Source organism: Rattus norvegicus, chromosome 4 (genome assembly GCF_021556685.1).
Source record: "Rattus norvegicus strain SHRSP/BbbUtx chromosome 4, alternate assembly SHRSP_T2T, whole genome shotgun sequence".
In the NCBI taxonomy this organism is placed as follows: domain Eukaryota; kingdom Metazoa; phylum Chordata; class Mammalia; order Rodentia; family Muridae; genus Rattus; species Rattus norvegicus.
Genome location: NC_141537.1, coordinates 20,684,963 through 20,708,916, shown reverse-complemented (window position 1 = coordinate 20,708,916; position 23,954 = coordinate 20,684,963). Strand labels below are relative to the sequence as shown.

The 23,954-nt window shown below is 37.7% G+C and overlaps 1 protein-coding gene across 4 annotated transcripts in view; it reads left to right on the top strand.

Moving 5' to 3' along the window:
• The window catches only part of Pclo (piccolo (presynaptic cytomatrix protein)), a 356,755-nt gene that overhangs the window by 251,727 nt on the left and 81,074 nt on the right, over positions 1-23,954 (top strand). For 2 of the 4 annotated variants that reach the window (XM_087659103.1, XM_087659104.1), the window contains exons 11-15: positions 13,354-13,462; positions 14,003-14,070; positions 14,904-15,118; positions 20,429-20,479; positions 22,665-22,789. In XM_087659103.1, the coding sequence (XP_087515229.1) occupies positions 13,354-13,462; positions 14,003-14,070; positions 14,904-15,118; positions 20,429-20,479; positions 22,665-22,789 (568 nt within the window). 4 annotated transcript variants of the gene reach the window in all.

Below are 23,954 nucleotides of genomic sequence, written 5' to 3'. Positions count from 1 at the left end.
GGCTACTTTATTTTTTTAAAAAAAATCAAGTTTCTATAGGCATGTGGATTTATTTCTAGGTCTTTAATTCAATCCCATTGATCAATGTGTCTGTTTTATGCTAATAGCATCTGGTTTTTATTACTGTAGCTCCATTGTACAACTTGAAATCAGACATGGTGAGACCTCCAGCAGTTCTTTTACTATTCAGGATTGTTTTAGCTCTCCTGGGCTTTTGTTTTTCAATATGAAGTTGAGAATTTTCCTTTCAAAGTCTACCAACAATTGTGTCTAGATACAGATGGGCATTGCATTGACTCCATAGAGTGCTTTTAAAGGTAGGATGGCCATGTTTACTTTGTTAATGGTACTGATTCATGAATATTGGAGATCTTTCAATCTTCTGGTATCTTATTCAATTCCTGTCTTCAAAATGTTGAAGTTTTGATCACACAAGTCTTTCACTTGTTTGGTTAGACTTACCATAAAGTATCTTATTATTTGAGGCTGTTGTAAAGGCTGTTATTTCCAGGACGTCCTTCTCAATCTGTTACTCACCTGGATGTAGGAGGGCTACTGATTTTTGTGAGTAATTTTCTATGCAGGGACTTTACTGAAAGTGCTTACCAGGTGTTCAGGGGAGACATTTACCAGTGGAATTTTAGGGCAGCCTCTCTTCTGTATACTGCCATATCATCTGCAAATAGTGAAACTTTGACTTCTACCTTTTCATTCGTATCCTCTTGACCGCCTTCCCTTGTCTTACTGCTCTAGCTAAAACCTTAAACACTATAATGAATTGATGTGAGGAGAGTGGACAGCCTTTTCTTGTTCCTGATTATAGTAGAAATTCTTTGAGTATCTCTACATTTAATTTGATGTTTTCTATAGGATTGAGGTAAATTGTCTTTATTATGTTTAGGTGTGTCCCTTGTATTACTAATCTCTCCAAAAGAGATTCCTATACTTTATAGCTAATGTCCAATTGTAAGTCCATCCATACAATATATGTCCAGGACCTTCTGGATTTTAGAGTCCCCATTGAGAAGTCAGGTGTAATTCTAATAGATATAACTTTATATTTTACTAAGTTTTTTCCCCTTCCAACTTTTAGTATTCTTTCTTTGTTTTGTATGTTTAATGTTTTGATTATGGTTTGACTAAGGGACTTTCTTTTCTGATCCACTCTATTTGGTGTTCTGTATGCTTCTTTTATCTTTTTTTCTTTTATTTAATATTTTATTTACATTTCAAATGTTATTCCCTTTCCCGGTTTCCTGGAAATAAGCCCCCTGTCCCATACCCATCCCTTCTTTTATGTTCATAGGCATTTCCTTTAACTTGGAAAGTTTTTCTTTTATGATTTTTTAAAGAATATTATCTGGGCCTCTGAGCTGGAATCCTCCTTCCTCTATTCCTATTATTCTTAAGTTTGGTCTTTTTTATAGGGTCTCAGATTTCCTGTAAGTTTTACATCAAGGATATATTTTAGAATTAGCATTTACTGTGACTAGTGTATCTGTTTCTTTTATATCTTTAATGCCTGAGAGTCTTACTTCCATCTCTCTTTTTTTGTTGGATATTTTTATTTACATTTCAAATGTTATCCCCCTTCTCCCACCCATCATCCACCCCTTCCTGACTCCCTGCCTTGATATTCCCCTACACTGGGGGTCCAACCTTGGCAGGACCAAGAGCTTCTCCTCCCTCTAGTCTCCAACAAGGCCATTCTCTACTACATATGCAGCTAGAGCCATAGGTCTGTTCGTGTGTGGTCTTTGGATGGTGATTTAGTCCCTGGGAAATCTGGTTAGTTAGTATTGTTGTTCTTATGGGGTTGCAAGCCCCTTCAGTTCCTTCAATCCTTTCTCTAACTCCTCCAATGGGGACCCCATTCTCGGTTCAGTGGTTGGTTGCTAGCATTCACCTCTATTTGTCATGCTCTAACTGAGCCTCTCAGGAGACAGCTATATCAGGCTCCTGTCAGCATGCACTTCTTGGCATCTGCAATATTGTCTGGGTTTGGTGGCTGTATGTATATTGGCTAGATCTCCAGGTGGGGCAGTCTCAAAATTGCCATTCCTTCCGTCTCTGCTCCAAACTTTGACTCCGTATCTCCTCCTATGAATATTTTTTGTTCCTGCTTCTAAGAAGGACTGAAGTATCTGCACTTTGGTCATCCTTCTTCTTGAGCTTCATGTGGTCTGTGGATTTTATCCACCTATCAGTGAGTGCATACCATATGTATTATTTTTTTTTTTTGTGATTGGGTTACCTCAGTCAGGATGATATTTTCTAGATCGATTCATTTGCCTATGAATTTGATGAAGTCATTGTTTTTAATAGTTGAGTAGTACTCCATTGTGTAAATGTACCACGTTTTCTGTATCCATTCCTCTGTTGAGGGACATCTGGGTTCTTTCCAGCTTCTGGCTATTATAAATAAGGTTGCTATGAACATAGTGGAATATGTGTCCTTGTTATATGTTGGAGCATCTCTTGGTGGAGTGTTCCTCTTTCTCTACATCCTCACCAGCATCTCTTGTCTCCTGAGCTTTTTATCTTAGTCATTCTGACTAATGTGAGGTGGAATCTCAGGGCTGTTTTGATTTATATTTGATGACTAAGGATGTTGAATATTTCTTAAGGTACTTCTCAGTCATTCAATATTCCTCAGCTAAGAATCTTTGTTTAGCTCTGTACCCCACAAGCTTGCCTCTGGAGCTCCTTTTTTAATTCTTAAATCTTTCATTTTCAGGGTTTCTTCAGTTTGTTTCCTTTATTCTGTTTCCATTTTTAGGTCTCAAAAAGCTTTATTCATATCCTTCAACTGTTTGTTTGTATTTTCTTAGCTTTCTCTAAGGATTTAGTCATTTCCTCCAATTGTTTCCATTTTTCTTGGATTTCTTTAAGGAATTTATTCATTTCCTCTTTAAGGACCTCTTTTATCTTCATAGAGTTGGTTTTGAGGTCTTTTTTCTTTTGTGTCAGCTATGTTGGAATATTCAAGGCCTCCTGGGCTAGGATAACTGGACTCTGATGGAGATATATTGCCCTAACTTTTATTGATTATGTTCTTATGCTATAACCTATATGTCTGGGTTTGGTGTCTATATAACCTATGTGTCTAGTTGCATTTGGTATGAATATATAGGTCTAATTTTGTCTGTTTATTTCCTTATCGTGTGGATGTTTTGATCCTTGGTTTCTGTTTCCTCTCTGGATTTTTAGAGAAAATGTTGGCTGTATGTAGCCTGTTATGCTGGCTAGTGTGCTCACAGGGAATGCCTGCTGGTGTTGAAGACTGGATTTCTGGCAGGTGTGGCCTGTGGTTGAACAAGAGTGTCCAGTTGATTGTGTACTGGAACACAGCTATGAGTGAGGAAAAGGGGGCTTGGAAGAAATTGTCTGTGGCATCCACTGGGTATGTGGGCACAAAGGAAGAAAGGATACAGCTGGTGATCTGTTATAATGCTATGTATGAGACTTAGGGATTCAATACAGGATAACAAAGCCATATTTTAATTATTGAATTTATAAACATATATCAAGCAAAAGGTAAAAGAATAAATAGTAAGTAGAAAAATATCATAAATTGGGCATTCAAAAATTCCAATGGAGAAAATTAGGGAAGGAAAATTGTGAGATTAAAAAGGGGTAATCATCAAATTAAGGGTCTTATAACCCCCCCAGCAGAAATATAGTGAGGAAATCACTTAAATGAAGCACGCTGGAGAGTCCCTTGAAGACTCTCAGAGGCCCCGTAGAAGTTTCCCTGGCAGTGCAGTATGTTCCATCTGGAGGCTTCCAAATAAAAGAACAACTAGATAAGGTTAAAAACTAACTTTCAAATGAGACACTCACATCCAGCAGAAACCAACTGGGAAAGGTGAGGGACTAAACTGAAGTTCGCATTTAAGCTTTGTGTTCCTGAATGAAAATCCCACAGCTGAGCTTCTGCCTTCTTCCCCACAGCAGACACTTTCATATTATAAGATAAACAGTCATAATGTCTGTTGGAAATGCTTTCCCTTCCTGTTGTTTCAAGAACACAATGTTTTCACTCTTGAGTGTTTCGCCCTCCCTGTCACATTTGGGGCTGGGAAGCAACCCATCTTCCTCCCCAGAAGGAGGACATCAGAAGACACTGGCACAAAATGTTTGAGTCAGGAAGAGAAGTTAGGGCTCAGCCCTGCTTCTTCCAAAGTCAGCTTCTCAGGGAGCTCAAACAGCACATGGCAGTTTGTCATATAACATTGTAATTACAAACAATGCTAAATGAGTCAAATATATTTCAAATTTTCCCCAAAACCTGCTTCTACTCTTCCACTTTCCTAGACATGATATGTGTACATGAGCTGATCTAAAAAGCAAGCTAATTAGCACATACTTCACCTTACATATCGTTTACTTATTGGTGAAGAAATTTAAGATGTATCCATAGCAGACATCAGGTACACAGAGTATTGCCAGCTACATTCACCATGAATGTTAGTTTCCCCAAATCGTTTATCCTGTAACTGAAAATATCAACACACTGACCTTTTTCTCTCATTTCTCAGAGTCTTAGTCCCCTACCAACATCCACTTTCCTTCAGCATTCAAAAATTATAAGAATGTTAGAATTTTCCATTTAATGCTAATGATTGATTACAAGATTCCTTGTCCAATAAGCCTTTTCAACTATAGTTTTTGTTTTTCCTCATTTATGTAAATTTTTAAAGTTATATCTCAGAAATGTTTGCAACATTCTGTGCATTTAATCTACTGAACAATACTATGAAATAAAAATTTTATCCTGGAGTTGGGGATTTAGCTCAGTGGTAGAGCGCTTGCCTAGCAAGCGCAAGGCCTTGGGTTCAGTCCCCAGCTCCAGAAAAAAAAAATTTATCCTCTTTGAGTATAGTCAGGGGGACAATGGTACGGCCACCTGTTCAATAACACTTATGTTTATTAGGAAACAATATTTCTGAAACAAAATTGTGATATTATGTTAAAATCTATTTTACAACTAATAGATTACATTTGCATGACATTAATGAAATAGTTAAGAATAGATGAATATAAAAAGAATTAAAGACATAACTAAAGTTACAGCCCTTAATGGTTCAACCTGGACACTTAAAATGGAAGAGGTAATCATTTGGGTGTTTTGTCTCTTTTAGCTTCCTTTGTCTATTCAGTTACACGACGAATCTTTGCATAATTCCCATACATTTTACTTAGTCTGTTTATGTTAACTTTTTTTTTAATTTAGAGAATACTTTATTAGTTTTTGTAATCAAACCCACGTATATAAGACCTTACATATTTAATACAGTGTGTTACCCCTGTACAAATGGAAAAAACTTAAGTTCAACATTTCTAGACCAATATGGCTGTTAATTTCTGTACAGTGCCAACTCAACACAGTAAATGGGGATACTTTTTTCGAAAGTTGACAGCACAGGTAAAGTTTCAAAAAATTCAAATTATATATCTGTATATATATATTTATATTTATATAAAAAGACCAATAATAGCAGTGTGTTATGCATCAACAGCAGCAACAGCTTTTCCAGGTTCTGCAGTCATCTGAACAAAACTGTAGAGACATCCAGCACACTCCATTAAAAAAAAAAAGTAAAAAAAACAAAACCCGAGAAAACAGCACAGTTCTGTTACTCTTGTGGTACCTGGCACCATTTTTTTTTAAATTAGCTTCTCAATCATCATCTGGAAAGAAAACATTCTGAGCAACATCATTAAAAACAGCTCTGATAAAGCACGGTCACTACTACGTATCATAAAGCAGGTACAAGCTATTTTACATCCACAGAGGTATGATACAGTACTGTCCTACATCTATAATACTAGAGGATACAATTTAAAAGGCATTATTTGAGACTTGATTCTACTTTTCCAGCAGAGGGCCCAAAGGATGGTGTGACACAGCTTTGTAAAGAAACATACTCTAGACAGGATTTCCTTTCACTAGTGGCACACTTCTAAGGATTCATTCTCTCCATGAATGTCAGCTAAAACCGTTATTAAAAAAATGAAATATCCCTAGAACAAAACCGTATAACCACCGGATTCACATGAAGATGACCTAGTGGAGACAAGCTGGACCTCACCTTACCAACAAGCTATCAAATCTGTTATGTTTAAACAGTAAGACCTCCAAGGAAGGAGATGCCAAGTAGTGTTTCAAAGCTTCGGACCACAATTAAACACAGCATCCTTTTCAACAGAAGCAGAAGCTCATCTGAATATGCTCATGGATGCTGACATCAACATTTAATCATCTCCTCACTCATCCAGGAAGAGGGGGAGATCAGTTACTACTGTATTTTATTGTGTTCAACCAAATCACCATGTTCCAAAAATAGCAAGCTGCCATAATAAAAAATAAGGCTCCTCTATCCAGCACCAGATAGCATCATTTTACTTTCAAGCCTAGAAATTGCACACTTGTATATAAACCAATCGAAGATGAGGATTGAGAGTTCATCTTGGTGGATTTTTCCTTTGATGAATATGAAGTGTCCTTCCTTATCTTTTTTGATGACTTTTAATTGAAAATTGATTTTATTTGATATTAGAATGGCTACTCCAGCTTGCTTCTTCTGACCATTTGCTTGGAAAGTTGTTTTCCAGCTTTTCACTCTGAGGTAGTGTCTGTCTTTGTCTCTGAGGTGTGTTTCCTGTAGGCAGCAGAATGCAGGGTCCTCATTGCATATCCAGTTTGTTAATCTATGTCTTTTTATTGGGGAGTTGAGGCCATTGATGTTGAGAGATATTAAGGAATAGTGGTTATTGCTTCCTGTTATATTCATATTTGGATGTGAGGTTATGTTTGTGTGCTTTCATTCTCTTTGTTTTGTTGCCAAGACGATTAGTTTCTTGCTTCTTCTAGGGTATAGCTTGCCTCCTTATGTTGGGCTTTACCCTTTATTATCCTTTGTAGTGCTGGATTTGTAGAAAGATATTGTGTAAATTTGGTTTTGTCATGGAATATCTTGGTTTCTCCATCTATGTTAATTGAGTTTTGCAGGATACAGTAACCTGGGCTGGCATTTGTGTTCTCTTAGGGTCTGGATGACATCTGTCCAGGATCTTCTGGCCTTCATAGTTTCTGGCGAAAAGTCTGGTGTGATTCTGATAGGTCTGCCTTTATATGTTACTTGACCTTTTTCCCTTACTGCTTTTAATATTCTTTCTTTATTTTGTGCGTTTGGTGTTTTGACAATTATGTGACGGGAGGTGTTTCTTTTCTGGTCCAATCTATTTGGAGTTCTGTAGGCTTCTTGTATGCCTATGGGTATCTCTTTTTTTAGGTTAGGGAAGTTTTCTTCTATGATTTTGTTGAAGATATTTACTGGTCCTTTGAGCTGGGAGTCTTCACTCTCTTCTATACCTATTATCCTTAGGTTTGATCTTCTCATTGAGTCCTGGATTTCCTGTATGTTTTGGACCAGTAGCTTTTTCCGCTTTACATTATCTTTGACAGTTGAGTCAATGATTTCTATGGAATCTTCTGCTCCTGAGATTCTCTCTTCCATCTCTTGTATTCTGTTGGTGAAGCTTGTATCTACAGCTCCTTGTCTTTTCTTTTGATTTTCTATGTCCAGGGTTGTTTCCATGTGTTCTTTCTTGATTGCTTCTATTTCCATTTTTAATTCCTTCAACTGTTTGATTGTGTTTTCCTGGAATTCTTTCAGGGATTTTTGTGATTCCTCTCTGTAGGCTTCTACTTGTTCTCTAAGGGAGTTCTTTATGTCTTTCTTGAAGTCCTCCAGCATCATGATCAAATATGATTTTGAAACTAGATCTTGCTTTTCTGGTGTGTTTGGATATTCCGTGTTTGCTTTGGTGGGAGAATTGGGCTCCGATGATGCCATGTAGTCTTGGTTTCTGTTGCTTGGGTTCCTGCGCTTGCCTCTCGCCATCAGATTATCTCTAGTGTTACTTTGTTCTGCTATTTCTGACCGTGGCTAGACTGTCCTATAAGCCTGTGTGTCAGGAGTGCTGTAGACCTGTTTTCCTGTTTTCTTTCAGCCAGTTATGGGGACAGAGTGTTCTGCTTTCGGGCGTGTAGTTTTTCCTTTCTACAGGTCTTCAGCTGTTCCTGTGGGCCTGTGTCTTGAGTTCACCAGGCAGGTTTCTTGCAGGGGAAAAGTTGGTCCTACCTGTGGTTCCAAGGCTCAAGTTTGCTCGTGGGGTACTGCTTAAGTCCTCTCCGCGGCGGCAGCAACTGGGAAGATCTGAGCCGCTCTTTCCGGGAGCCTCTGTGCACCAGGGTTCCAGATGACGTTTGGTGTTTTCCTCTGGCGTCTGGATGTGCACAGAGTGCAGTCTCTTCTGGTTTCCCAGGCGTGTCTGCCTCTCTGAAGGTTTAGCTCTCCCTCCCACGGGATTTGGGTGCAGAGAACTGTTTATCTGGTCTGTTTCCTTTAGGTTCCGTTGGTGTCTCAGGCGCAGGGATCCTGCCGCTCCTGGGCCCTCCCCTACGGGAACCCAGAGGCCTTATACAATTGCCTCTTGGGCCAGGGATGTGGGCAGGGGTGGGCAGTGTTGGTGGTCTCCTCCGCTCTGCAGCCTCAGGAGTGCCCACCTGATCAGGCGGTGAGGTCTCTCTCCCACAGGGTTTGGGAGCAGAGAGCTGCTGCGGGCCGGGATTCGCGGGTCCTGTTTATGTTAACTTGACATGAGATTCTTCAGATGTGATAGTTTATATGCTAATATGATTTAATTAGAAGGTCATTAGAAACACCCTTTTTGGGTATATCAACAAAACCAACTGATAAGTTCAATTATAAAATGGTTTTACATTCTGAACTCAAATCTACTTAAAATGAGATAGTGTCGTTATGCACATTATATTATTTCCTGGGGAATCAATCAAATTATATTAACATGCCCATTATCTTCTTCTGATTTATTCATTAACTTTCTGATTTTATCTTATTCTAATAATACATAGTATTCTAAGACAACAGGTTATAGTAATAAATTGACTTTGGCATATGTATCACTCCTTCCAGTAAGTACTGGTCTACAACGGTGGATTGTTTTACTGATCATTGTAAACTGAAGGAAAAATCTCAAGGTTGGAAAACACATCACAGGATGTTTTTTTGAAAGCATGGATTTGCAATATTGGTACTAAGTGCACAAAAACATTACATTACTTTCTTTCTATAAATCGATCGTAATCAGTTCCAGTTGTCCTTTCAACTGTTGGTAGAAAATTTAATTGCTTACATTAATTGGTGTTTCCTGTCCTAGATTCAGGATAAAAAACATTATCCATTTAGGAATCATATATTCTAGAACACTGAAAATAATCCACAATACTGAGGATGGCCTTTCAAAGCCAGGGCACTTCCTCAAGGGTAGGGGACTTCCTTACTGTTCCCTGTCATTTACAAAATAAGTTCTGGGTTCAATGGAAGTCATAGAACCTAAGGACATCTTGTAGCAATTTTTCTTTGAGGCAATGCCATCCCCCATGGAATTACCTACACAAGTAAACAGAACAAGAGTTCCTAATGCTTTGGACAACTTAAAGCACCACATCAGGATTGTATCCCAGCAACACTGAATAATATCACCATTCTCAGACTTTGATGATGCTTGTCACTGTGCAGTTCTTTGCTGTATACAAGTAGAAACTTCAACAATCTCCTAGTGTTAAGCAAATCATTGAATCATTATGCATCTCTTTTTTTCTAACAGATTAAGCTAGTGCATCCTTGGTTTGTAACACTAGTCTAGAAACCTGGGCTGGCTTCTGACTTAATAATATTTGAATCATCTAAAATTTCAATAGAGTCTTTTAAATTAGTTTTAAGGTCCACACTATTAGATTTCATTATGGCACTTGCATACCTGTGTGTCATTACATTCTGCTCAAATCCACTGCTCGACCACATTGCCCTCCCTGGTGCTCTGTGTGCCATTTCTATGGGTCCCTTCCTTTCCAAAACTGTCTTTCCTTCTGCTTATGTCACATGTATCCCATTACCCTCTACTTTCCATTCTTCTTGTCTTAAAATGTCTCCCTCTCCTCTGCTGACCCATGACAATTTACTGAATTTATGAGATGGAGCAGCAACTTGTTCCATACTTGATAAAATTCAGAATTTGTCTTAGTTCTTGTACTGGTAGCATATGTCATAGACACTGTCTATGAATAGCATTGTAGTATCGTCTGTGAACTCTCAAATTTGACAGCCCATTTAAGATATTTCTTGATAAAACTTAAATCCATAATAAATATTAGTGTTTGTTTCTGACTCTAAGTAGTAAATACTCACATGCCTAGTATTTTTTTGTATATTTATGTTTTAATGTAATTTTTAAATATAAAATTTCTTTCATTATAAAAAGTCAAATAAATACACAGAATACAGAAGTGAATGCTTGAATTTTTAGTATCCAGTGAATTGTTTAAACATTTCAAGGGATAGTTTTTCAGTCATAGAGAATATATACATCAGAATCTTTACGTTCCATTTGTCATCTAGTAAAGTATTTCATGTTAGTCACATTACATGCCCTAGGACTTTTTTATAACCTATTAAACAAGGTACTTTAAGACTGAGAATACACCTAAATTATTAAATGGTAAAATAATATGTTACAGAACATCTGGAGAATATGTTTCAACACGTTTTGTGCATATTAGTTTTCATAAATTGTTTGCAAGATTTTACAGTAAACAAACAAATCAAACATTTCTAAGTGTGGTACTGTAATGCTTCCTGCCTCAATTTTTTCTCAAGGTGGATTTTCATGTTTGGGAATTTTGGACTTCCAGACATACTTTAAAACTCGAACCTTTCTTTGAAGAATGTCTTTGATATTTAATAAGAATTGATTTGAGTCTGCAGAAGAATTTAGGTATATAAGCATCTTTAACATTGTTCATTCTTGAAGGCTGTGAACATATGATTACATTTCCACTTTGTGTGGTATTCTCATCAATGGCTTTCATAACTGCTTTATACTTTATCTTCTAAAGATCTCTCACGTAACTAAGTAAATTCATTCCTGGCTACTTTATTTTTTAATGTGCACCATTGTTAAACAGTTTGCTTTCTTGATTTCTATTGCACTTAATACACTGTCATTAGAGTAGTGCTACTGAATTTTATATGTTTGCCTTCTATCTTGAAACTTTCTTAAATTTATCAGTCCTAAATAGTTATTTGGTAATGTGTTTGTGGCTTTCTGGTTGAAAGATTGTGTGTGTGTGTGTGTGTGTGTGTGTGTGTGCGTGCGCGCGCATGTGGACGAGTGCCCGTTCTGTCTGTTTAATCATCGCAGTATTAACCGTTGCCTTATTACGCATATTTTAAACTGTGATGCATTTCTTCTACACCAAGATCATTCTTCATTTTACAAAATCTATTAAAGTATTATCAAGCGTCCTTTATGTAACTACTGGAATGATTCTGTAGTTCTCATCCTTCATTTTGCTTGTGTCTTGAATCAAATATATTGTTTTGAAATTACATGACATTTAACTCATAATTCTATAAATGTTTTATGAAATGAATACTAGAAGCCTTCCACTCTCTTGCAGGAAGTAAGGGACAGTGGCACGGGAAGCATAAAATAACTGCTGAAATTAGTGACTATTTTCACAGTACATCAGCGTGTGTTCCAGACCAGGACAAAAGAACTGGCAGGGTATTTTTAGCTTTCTCCAATACACAGAGTAATATGAAAACCGATCAAAGAAGTTTGGTTGTCTCTATGGGGTAGAACGGATCTCAGAGTTAAAAGTACTATATGCATATCTTGGCAAGAATCTGGTCAGCAATGTTACTGACAATATAAAATGTGTTTACCTTCATTATGACTAGACACTTCTTTATTTCACTAGACAACTAAGTTTTGTTGGTGTTCCCTTTGTTCTCTAAAATAGAAAAACATGCATAGGCAAATACAACAGAAAATAAAAATAAACCTGTGACTATTTCCTTAGAAAATGATTCTGTAGAAATGTGAAGAGGCAATATCTAAATCATTATAGCATTACGTTGCAATCCAGAGTAAATGTAGGGTTTTTTTTTTCCCTCCTGGCTTAAAAAAAATGCTTTGCTCTCTGTTTTCACTGTGCTGAGCTTTTCTTAGTATCGTCGTCTTTTATGTAATTTTCTTATTTTCTGTGTACAACAGCTGGGACGGTTGAAATAAACCTAAGGCCCATCTGAAGATAAAGGTTTCTTGGAGTAAGTTATAGAAAAGTCTTTTTTTGTGTTCCTTTGAGCCTTCTCATGGACTTCTTCTGTTACTCCACTCTAGTATAAAGGCATTTCCTTCACTTAATTGCAACTGGTAACATTCCTTCCAATGTGTGTAATACCACTAAAACTTAGACACAACCATACCATATTTATAATTTTGTGTTGAACCAGTGATAAACTAAGCACAATGGAATGACACAGTGTGAGGTTTGTCAAACATGGATAGTTCAACAGTTATTGTTTTTAGTTTACTGTGTCATGGCATACAGACATTTTTGGCACTGTAAACTTGATAGCATTTACAGTCATCTGGGCACTCCATGAGATGGTGTTGTGCACTGTGGACTCATCTCACACAGCTGTATTTTACGTCATCTCAAATACTCGCCTGGGTTATTTTGACAGCTCACAAAATGAGGCAAAAATGGATATAGAATATTTAAATATCGAATATTACTATTTTTGCATAAAATTATCCTTTCAGATACATGGTATTAATGAAATGCCTTGACCAGACAGAAGGGGCACAAAATTTATTAGATTCTGTAAAAAAAATGAAACAGTGGATTTTTCAGATTACAGCACAGCACAGGCCTTTCTGAATTCAGAGCCTTGTACTACTGCATAGGTCACAAACTCAGAAAGCTGGCCTTCCTGAAACATTCTTCTATTGTCTTCAGAAACATCTGCCCATGCAGTGAACAGAAGGCACAAAGTACAGCCTTGTTTATCTGGGCAAATCTCAGGAGCAGAGCTTCATCTGAAAACCCTAGTGACTTCTTATCACTCCCTTCCATGAGAGAATGTGGCACTCAATACTCCTAAGCTAATGGTTGCAATTACTTGTATGTTTATTCAATATTTTTTTTCTGGGTGTGAACAGAATGCATGTATTTGCTAAGAATTAACAGGTTTTCAAAAGCAAAACTTGCATGCTGTCTTAAACATGTGTTATGCACTCAGGTAAGTTTATATTTGACTATCTAATAATGTTCTGGAGAACACTGAACCAGTGTTCTCTGAAATGGTGTGCCAGTTTTGCTCTTTAAAGCAAGCAAAATATCTTTTGTGCCCTAATAGCTAAGACTGAAGATAGTACGCATATTTGATTTCATACTCAAATTTGTCTTTTTAGGGATGCAAGTTTTGGAGTGGAATGGGGTCCCCTTGACTTCTAAAACATATGAAGAAGTGCAGAGTATCATTAACCAACAAAGTGGGGAAGCAGAAATATGTGTAAGACTGTGAGTTTTTCCCCATCTTTCTGTTTCCATTTTTTGGCTATCATGACTCTTTTAATTTAAAATTGTTAAGGTGGAACCTTTGCCAGACAGCAAGAGATTCAGAAAACAGAAAATGAAGTGAATACAAGGTTTACGGCTTTCTTGTGTTCTGAATCAAAGGCTAAGTAAGGTACAGACAGAATCAAGCCGGCAGTTTCTGATTATGTTACAGCTCTCTCCCTTCCACACTTTTATTAAAACACGTGTCATTTAAAAGGAGGCCAGAACCTACTTGGATTCCACAAGTGTGTATAATATTTTGAAATGACTTGTATCTAATTCATAAAGATTTCACCTTAAATGATCATTTTTATCAGCTTTGACTTTTGACGACATTGCTAATATGTACTGGGTTAGCCGGGTAAGCATGCCTGGGAGTTGCTTTCAATCATGAACCACTTCTCATTGACCTCCTGAAAACAAAATCAGGGCAGTTGAAAAAGGTGCCTTTTGTTTCAGGTTTCCTCAGTGTCTTTCTTACTAACCTGTCTTAATTTTTAGGGACCTCAATATGTTGTCGGATTCCGAAAATCCCCAGCATCTGGAACTTCATGAACCGCCAAAAGTTGGTAGGTGACAGCAATCTGATTTCAACTGTGGATAAAGAGACACATACAAAAGTAACCTGTTTTGACATACACAAAGGCAGAATTATAGATTTGTATACAAGTGTATGATTATGACACTAAAACTTTTTAGTTACATTATTATCTTTCTGGTGAAGTATGCTGCATATTTACCTGTTAGACTGGGCAAGAAATACATTTTAAATATGTACTACATAAATTTGTGTTTTAAATTACCTAAATATAAATTCATCTTGGGAAGGCAATCCTTAAGCCATTTCTTTTTAGTCATGTAATTTTTAGTTACTAATTTTTTTCAGTGCAACTTGGCCTTTTGCTCTTGTTTTTACAATAATCCTTGGGAAGTCTGACTTATGGAAATAGACTAGGTCCAAGAGAGACCACATATACATACATATATACATACATACATACATACATACATACATACATGTCATATGCTCTGAAATTTTCTTTATAAAGAGACAAACATAGAAGTCTTAAAAGAGAGAAAATATGTCCATACAGCATGTTCTTAGAAATAAAATAGAGTGTTTTGTTATCCCCACAGTTTCCTCAATAAAGTATTCAAAGTATTTTTTCTGAAGACATAATAGAATTTCAAATTGCCCCTGTAATTCACCATTATAATATTCCTAGCTCGACCTTCTAGATTTCCCCGGTCATAGATACATAAAACTGCAATTGAGTACATTTGGTTTTGAAGGCTTAATTTAGTCTCTAAGTAATGATCATGTCATCAGCTAGAACTCCAACCAGTGCATGTTACATCCAGCATGTATACCCAAGACATACAGCCATTCTTTTTGTTCCAGTAGATAAGGCAAAGTCTCCAGGCGTGGATCCCAAGCAGTTGGCGGCAGAGCTGCAGAAAGTCTCACTCCAGCAGTCCCCACTGGTCATGTCGTCAGTCGTGGAGAAAGGGTCTCATGCTCACTCAGGTCCCACATCAGCAGGATCCAGTTCTGTTCCCAGCCCCGGGCAGCCAGGGTCGCCTTCAGTAAGCAAAAAGAAGCATAGCAGTACCAAGGTGAGAAGGACCCCACGTCACTACGTTGGCCAGTTCTGGTGGTTTAATCCGGACAGAAGTAGATGGGAAGCAAATGAGATTATGGCGTCTTCTTGTGATGGGTCACACCCTAATGATCTACTGAAACAAACATTTCTCTCTTCTGACCACCTAAATAACTCAAATAGACAATCTCGGCTCTCAAAATATTTCAGGTTTTCTAATGCCAACTTTGGGACGATGTGCTGCTTCCTATTTTTGACGTGTTGGCAGGGGATCATTGTTGCACAACTCTAAATTCCCTTCTATGTAGAACATTAGCTTTACAGCTTTTGGAAACCGAAAGATAAATAGATTTTTCTCAGTGAAATGTACAAAGAAGGGGTCCTGAGTGTAATTCCCAGAAACCACATGGTGGTTTAGGACAGAAAGAAATAAAAGACAGTAATGACGTATGAGCCTCGTTCTAGATATTATTCCTGCTCCAATGTGTGGGTTGTTCTTCACGTGTGTGCCTTTACTTGAAACAAGCATTTCCAGTGCTGGTTCTTTAAAGTTGCTGGAGAACTAAAAGTGGCCAGTGCAACAGTGCTTCACCCTCGTAGAAGCAGACGACAGTACCACGTGCAACTGTTCTGACGTGTCACTCTGCTCTTCAGGAGGCAATCCTGATAGCTGAATGCCCGCTGGGCCATCTCTCCTAGGGCACGCCTCTAATCATTCTAAAAGGACCTAGAAAGAACATGCATTTCCATCTTTAGAAATGGTAGTAGGCCTAATGCTACCATATCTGCCCTGATATCCTTGTGATCGACATTGCATTTATGAGCATTTCAGCTCTGGCTTCCACTCTGCCAACACTTGTCCATAACCATTGCAGTATAGAAGTCACTCTCTACCAGGATACAGAGATGAAAAAGTTTCCTCCCTCTCATTCCAAGGAGACAAGTGGTTCTAAAACCGTGCCCCTGGTTCAGCAGCTACGGCACAGCACCGTATGGGAATGTGTTTGAAGTGTTTCTTTTTGTTTGTTTTTTTTCCCACAGCCTGAGCTATTTTAAAAATCTACATGAATGGAGCTCAGGAACCTAGGCTTTGTAACTTCTCTAACTATATGTGGTCTGCCTTAAAGTTTAAAGCTTACAGATGAAAAGATTCTAGGCCACAGTGAGTGGGTATAAAGAGAGCAAGGACACCTAGGCTGGTAGGATCAGAAGAGGTGGTGATTAAGAACCAATTTAGAAAGGAAGGAGTTTCCATTCCAAGAAGAAAACACAACCAAAAAAGCCTTTCAGATTCAGAAGACTACAAGTCTCCCTTCCCTCCTTGCTTCCTTTTCCATTCCAATCTTTAACAATAACAATAATAATAATAATAATAATTATTATTATTATATAAAAATAAATAATCATTCCTTCGGTGTTTGTAGGTAAATCTCCATGATTTGTCTGATTTGTACTTGTTTGATGACTGGGGCTTGGGGAAACTATTTATTTATTTATTTATTTATTTATTTATTTATTTATTTACTTATTTAGAGCTGACCAATTGATATTTCTTTGTTTTTGATAAATATCTATTTAGGATGACGGTCTAATTTTTACAGTTATTTCATTAGTGGTGTTGTTTTTGACATTCCACGTGTTAGGGAAACTAGGTGTCATGTATGTTTTGCTGATGTTCTCTGTTCTGAAGGCTGTGTCTACTTGTGCTGTTTGCTCCCTCAGCTGTGCAGAAGCTTGTGTGTTCGGTTTAATTTCATTTGTCAGTTTTATCTTTCTCTGCCTGTTAACCTGGGGCCACAGACAAGTCTCTCCCCAGGCCACTGTTGAGCATTGCTCCTACATTTAAGTGATTACGTGTATATGACTGCTGGCTCACTAACTAATGAGTTTTAAAAATCATATAAAGATACATAGAATTATTTATTTTCTATAGTTGAAAATCATTTTGATATTCACTCTGAAAAGGATATATTTTATTAAGTTCTCAGCTAGTAACTCTCACATAATGTACACGTGAAACACAACAGAATTTCACTATCCTTGATTTAACAATACAATCCGCAAGCAAAATATAAATTATTCTGTTGCTCTTTTGCTTTAGGTAACTCAGTGTACAGTTTTGTCTTGAAATGTTTTAGCATAGAATTCTAACCCATCAGTCTTTGTTTTTAATCTTTAAAATCTGGATTTTTTTCCTAAATGGTAATGTAATCATTTAACTGAAGTACTTACTGATCTTATGTGTTCTTATGAGAAAGAAATTTGCTGTCATGATATCCTCAAAACTTCAGTAGAACCTTGTAGAAAGAAGTCGCAGACATTTGAAGTTGAATTAGTTGTTTGAAGATAATATATTTGGACCTATTATGATGGGAGGTGATGAAAGATAAGCAGATGAAGCTACAAAATAGAATAAAATATTTAATATACAATAGAATAAGACTGTGGAAAAAGAGATGATAAAAGGGGTTGGGGATTTGGCTCAGTGGTAGAGTGCTTACCTAGGAAGCGCAAGGTCCTGGGTTCGGTCCCCAGCACCGGAAAAAAAAAAAAAAAAGAGATGATAAAATTAAAAGCAAACAAAGTTTTTTATATCAATCAAAGTCCAAAGAAATAGGTAAGACAGTGCTATTTATGATAAAATTAGTGCTAAACAATTTAATAAGTATCTGCATCCTAAATCCTAAGGTGTAGGGCTCTGGCGCTGCGAGAGGCTTCTCCACGGTGATCTCTGGCCAGGATAGGTAGGTTCAGGCGAGGGGGAGAAAACTCAGGCAGAGAGGGCTGAGCCCGCAGGAGACTGACTAGCTGGCGAGGAGTGCAGGGGAGCTTCTGGCAACAATTTCGAGGAGAGCAGATCTCTTCCCCAAGTAGCGATGTTATGACTCTTATGATAGAATCTCTCTCAGATGATGGAATAATTCCTACACACCTGTAATTCTGAAAACAATACTTAAATACAGTTTATTGGATGGGTCAGGGTCTGACAGCAGGTACTTCATATTGGTTTGGCCTAAAACATTGAGAAGACCTCATCTACATATTTGGAGGCGTGGTCCTGCTTCTATGATTGATCTGTCTTGGGCCTATGTAAACTGTGGCCACATCCTCACCTGTGGAGAAGGGGTTCAGGGCATTGCCCTATGTGACTGATCTATCTTGAGCCTATATAACTGGTAGTCATGTCCTCACCGGTGGAGGAGAGGCTTGAGGCATTGCCCTATATGACCGGTCCGTCTCAAACCTATCTACCGGGGGTCTGTGGGGAGCGCAGCTACATGAGGTCCTGATATCCTGGGAAAATGGGAATGCACCTGACATCCCTTTAGGGTCTCCTGGGGACTTGACCTATCTTGACCAGGAATCAGGGTACCTTTCACAGCCTGCTGCCCCACACGTAAAATTAAAAATGTTGTTTCTAAATCTTTCTTTCTAGCTTTTCCAGGTATATGTATGGCACATGCGCACCTGATGAGCAACTCCTCAAACTCTGTACAGTAGCACCCCATTACCTGGTCTAGAGTACCAGCTCACTGGCCTTCCTGAAGTACATGCTTTCGTACAACAGTTAACAGAACCAGCATCAAAAGTCATGACCCAGTCGAACGGAGTATAGGTGTCTCTAGACTTGAAATCCAACTCCTGCAACCTGATAATTTTCACAATATCCAATATGCATATGCCATTTATACCCCAAAATTTAAAATGTCTCACTGTCTTCATAGCAGAACTCCAGGAGACTATAAAAAAACACATAAGTTTATTTCCCTCTCAAATCTGATTTATTTTTTAATGGATCAGGGATATTTGATGAAAGAGCCCCAGTAGGTTTTGTTGTGGTGGTGGTGGCTGTTGTTGCTGTTGTTGTTGTTTCAATGAATAAACACTTACAGGCATTTGCATGGAACTTTTTTACCATTTAGTTTTCTTGTTTTATTAATTTAAAATAGAATACATATTAAACAAATATGGTTGTTTAACAGCAAGCAGTTATCCCTTTGAAGCCCAGCATAGTTTCAATGTTAACAGTTAGCATACACTGTAAGTGAGTTAAACTATTGAAAGATATGAATTTGAACACGTGTAATTCTCTCGATTTCATCGTGGGTTGATTTAATTTTATTTTTGGTAGCTTTTAGAACAAGATTTTAAATGTTTTTTTTCTTTTTTACTGTGCTCAGTCTATAATAAAACTGTATTTTAAAAGTAACTAAATGTTTGAGATATTGCTCTATGGTTAAGAGCACTGACTGCTCTTTCAGAGGTCCTGATCTGATGCCCTTTTCTGGTGTCTAAAGATAGCAACAGTACACTTATATAAATAAAATGAATAAATCTTTTAAAAAATGTAACTTAACAAGTATTCAAAGATACTACAATGAATATTGAAGTTTTCTATTCAATTACTAAGACAAAGTCAGCTTTGTATACTCATGAATAGATAGGAATGATGTTTACAGGTGACTGCTGCTCCACCAAGTGCCATATTTCATCATATCCTAACACTCTGTGATAGACTTGGGACCAGAGACATTATTTTTACATATATAAAAAATATAATGGAAATGCAATAAGTTCATTAGCAAGCATTTATTGAGGAACATGATTAGTTTACAAAATTTTAATTTCCTTAGCTATTAATTTATTTTGAGATAGAGTTTTACTGTACAGAATTAGATGGCCAGAAACTCACTATCTAGACCATGCTGGCCTTCACTTCACAGTGGTCCACTCACCTCTGCCACCTAAGTGCTGGGATTCAGGGAATGTGACACAAGGCCTGGTCGCTAGATCACTTTCTTATCCCCTTTGAAAGATATGTTTGCAGTGTTATGAGGAAAATGAAAAGTATCTGAAAAGATAAATATTAGTTAAAATCTCCTCACAGGAAAAGTTGTTTGGGTGCTTAACTGTGCAGGGAGCTAGAAGGAGAAAAGCAAAGACCATGACTTTCATCCCAGCTGCTACATTCCTAGGGAATTCTATGTAAACATTGTTTCATTCCATGTAGCTCTTTGAAATCTCTAAATACTTAAGCAAAATGCTTTAAACTCAAGGTATTCATTTTATTTAAATAATTGAAAATGCTGCTGACATAAAATCATGGCTTCAAAGCAGGTTTTTCAAAATGAAAAATAGGTTTGTATGTCCTAAAATTAAACAACTATGAGAATTGTACGTCGGTACTCTAATTCTGAAGCAACAAAGTGGATGAAATTATTTTGCAGGCAGTATGCTATAACCAGTAAAAGTTAATTTCAAAAGACAGCAACAGGAGAACAGTACAAGGCTTTGTTAATGTAACATGTGGTCTTCAATGTTTCAGCCTACTGATGCGACCAAGGCTGCCTCTCACCCAATTACAGGAGAGATTCAGGTATGGAAAGCTTCTCCTGTCATTTTTCTGTCATCTGTTTGTTTTGTTTTAGCATTTGTCTATTGAATTTCTAGCAGCCTGTCTGGAGCTTTCATTTTCTACCACCTGTACAAAATTATATAGGCAATACGATGTTATAGTGTGGTGTGTAAATGTGTGTGTGCATGGAAACCAGGCGTAGCTTTGAAATTCCAGACCGAAGGGTACTTGGTCAGTACATACTGAGCTTCAATGATAGTGTACTTGAGTGTGCTTTACACGCAGCTTCTCCTTCCAAAAAGCTTGAGGGCCATTTCTTCAAGGTATATTAACCAAGTAATGTCTTTTGTTAAGTCAATGATTTCCAACTGATAAACAACTATTCTAGGGAAGATATTGTCCTACTGTAGGTCATAAGAGCTTTGTTTTTGTAAGACTGATTGAAAGAATCTTGACTGGAAAATAGAATAAAAAGTACAGATAAATTTCAGCTTTAGTTCTGTATATAGCTCTATATTTGAATATTGCATTATCACAGTTTCTATCTGGGCAGGAGTCACAGTAAAACAGTTTTAAAATTTGCGTTGGGGTAATACCAAAATGTAATTTAAGGTAGATGAGAAATATCATAACATAGGAAGAATTAACACAGGACAAATCAGCTACTGGGAGACAGCAAGGTTCCCGTAAGGAAAATCGGGTATGTCTCCGATTTAATGCAAAAGTAGATATTCACATAGAACTTATAGAGTAGTAGAGATACAAGGAACAGTGTGTGGCTTGCAGCAGTAACACCAAGAAAGTTGTTGCACTCAGAATCAAGCAAGGGGGGTTGGGGATTTAGCTCAGTGGTAGAGCGCTTGCCTAGGAAGTGCAAGGCCCTGGGTTTGGTCCCCAGCTCCAAGAAAAAAAAAAAAAAAAAAAAGAACCAGAATCAAGCAAGGGCAGAATCAGCTTTGAGATGATGTGTTTCCAGGAAGAACTTTGAATACAAGCAGATGGGAATTACCCCTCACGTAGTATAGCAGAGTTGTAGAGTAAGAGGCAGAGTGACATGAGGGGTGGGGAGCCGGGGGAGGGGTCGTGGTGGTAATAATGCAAGGACTGGAAAACCAGGGAAATGACTGCACGCACAGACAAAAGCTAAAGCGAGGCAGTAAAATGCAGAGGGGTGTTCCAGGGCACCTCTCCTGGAAGGAACTGTGGGGTTGGACCCCCACTTACTGTGCACTCCTGATCTTGCTGTTCCTCTGCTAGCTGCCAATGTTGAGAAGAGCTTTCACCAGATCTGTCATTCAACATTCCAGAGGCAACACAGGAAATACTTGAACTATTGATTCTTAATAGTTTTCTCCTACCACGTTTTTAACTTCTTACCTTTAGACTGATGGTTACTGTTCTCTGTTTGGTTTGATGTTCTCTTGTTGACTCTCTTTGTCTTATCCTTCAGTAGGGAAACTTAATTCCGGAGTTGAAACTTACCCTGATACAATACCTCTGAACAGTTTACAGTGGTTCTCAACCTTCCAAATGCTGTGACCTTAAATTCAGTTCCTCGTGTGGAACTGAAAGTATTTTTATGGCTACTTCACAGCTGTAATTTTGCTACTGTTGTGAATTGTAGTGTAAACATTGTTGGAGATAGAGGTTTGCCAAATGGATTGGCGGAACTGCACAGGCTGAGAACCACTGAGTTCAAATGTTCTCTCTCTCTCTCTCTCTCTCTCTCTCTCTCTCTCTCTCTCTCTCTCTCTCTCTCTCTCTCTGTCTGTCTCTCTTTCCATAAGGGAAATTGTTCTGTAATTCTCTTTCTTTGTTTTTAATTTTTAATTTTATTTTGTTTCAGCTATTGCACCACCTGTTATGTGGCAAAGCCTTATTGCAATGGTACACATAAGAATAGTAAGCATAAAGATGTGGGCTCTATAATGCATATTTAGTGTATGATTTTTCTTCTAACTGAACTATAGCTAGGCCAAAGCTCTTCACTGTGCAGAGTCCAGTAAAGATGAACAGCATGTTTATTACAAATCCAGATATGCCTAAGACCTTCTAGTTAAATTGGGCATTAACAGTTTAGTTTCAAATAAAATTGAGATGAGGAAGATAATTTCTTATAAAACATTAAAGAATTAGTGAAGTATTAATTGATACTATGTCATTTGTGGTTTTTTTTTTTCATGGAATTGTTTTCTACACTTTAAAGCTTCAAATCAACTACGATCTTGGAAATCTTATAATACATATCCTTCAAGCAAGAAACCTAGTCCCCAGAGACAACAATGGCTACTCTGACCCGTTTGTTAAGGTGTACCTACTTCCAGGGAGAGGGTAAGTACAAGGCACTGTTTTCTAAGAGTTTCAGCTCAGGTTCTAGACAATCTGGATAGTATCTTCCATTCTTTAATTTACGAGTCTAACCTGGATTGCTCTTACACGGTCTTTAGCTTATTTTTGCCACCATATTCTTCTCTAATTAGTAGATAAGGTTGAATTAAAATTTAAATTAAGTTATCAATGGTTCTCTGAGTGCAGTGGTCATAATAAAGTCTCCATGCGAGCAAGCAGCAGTTTGATTGTTGAAAAGCATTCATGTACCAAGCAGACAGATTGTAACTCTAAAATCACTTAAGAAAATTGTGGCAGATTTTAAAGACTAACATGTCGTAAATGTAAATTTTAATGTAAATACATGTAGCAAAATAATATTGCAGTTTTATTTTAAATCTTAGCTAGTTCCCAAATAATGACACAAAGAGACCAAGATTTAATTCAAGCTTCAGCTCAATATCTGAGCAGTCAATTGATCTATCTTAATCCCCTAAACTAATCTGCCTACCTCCTAGGCAAATACTTGAATTTAGGGCCTTCCATGCTTCAGCTGAGCTCTCATGGGCTCCTTTTGACTCCCTGCCCTACCATCACCACCCCTGATCCCCTCCCTTCATCCTTCCTTTGACTGGCAGAAGTTCCAGCCTATTCTCTCTTCTGCCCAACTATTGGGTGATCAGCTTTTATTGACAAGGCAGAGAATAGATGGTAAGAATTGTGTTTACAAACTTAAGACTGCAGATTCTTGTCATAAGCATTACAATGCTGTATCCGGATTGAAACAAGATAGGAGGACAGAGAAATTAGCACTTGAATAACACAAGAATAACCTTTACACTGTGCACAAAAACATTATGCCTCAGCTTGTCTCCCTAAATTCTCTAGAAAATCAACTTTATTTGCTGTTTATTTTTACAACCAGATACCCCAGAGTTCCCAGGGACTAAACCACCAACAAAAGAGTACACATGGAGGGAACCATGGCTCCAGCCACATATGTAGCAGAGGATGGCCTTGTCAAGAATCAATGAGAGGAGATCCCCTTGGCCCTGTGAAGGGTCAATCCCCCTCCCCATCCCCCCCTGTAGGAAAGAGATGGGAGGGAGTGGGTGAATGGGAACACTGTCATAGAGGCAGGGGGAGGGGGAATGGGTTAGGGGTTTAC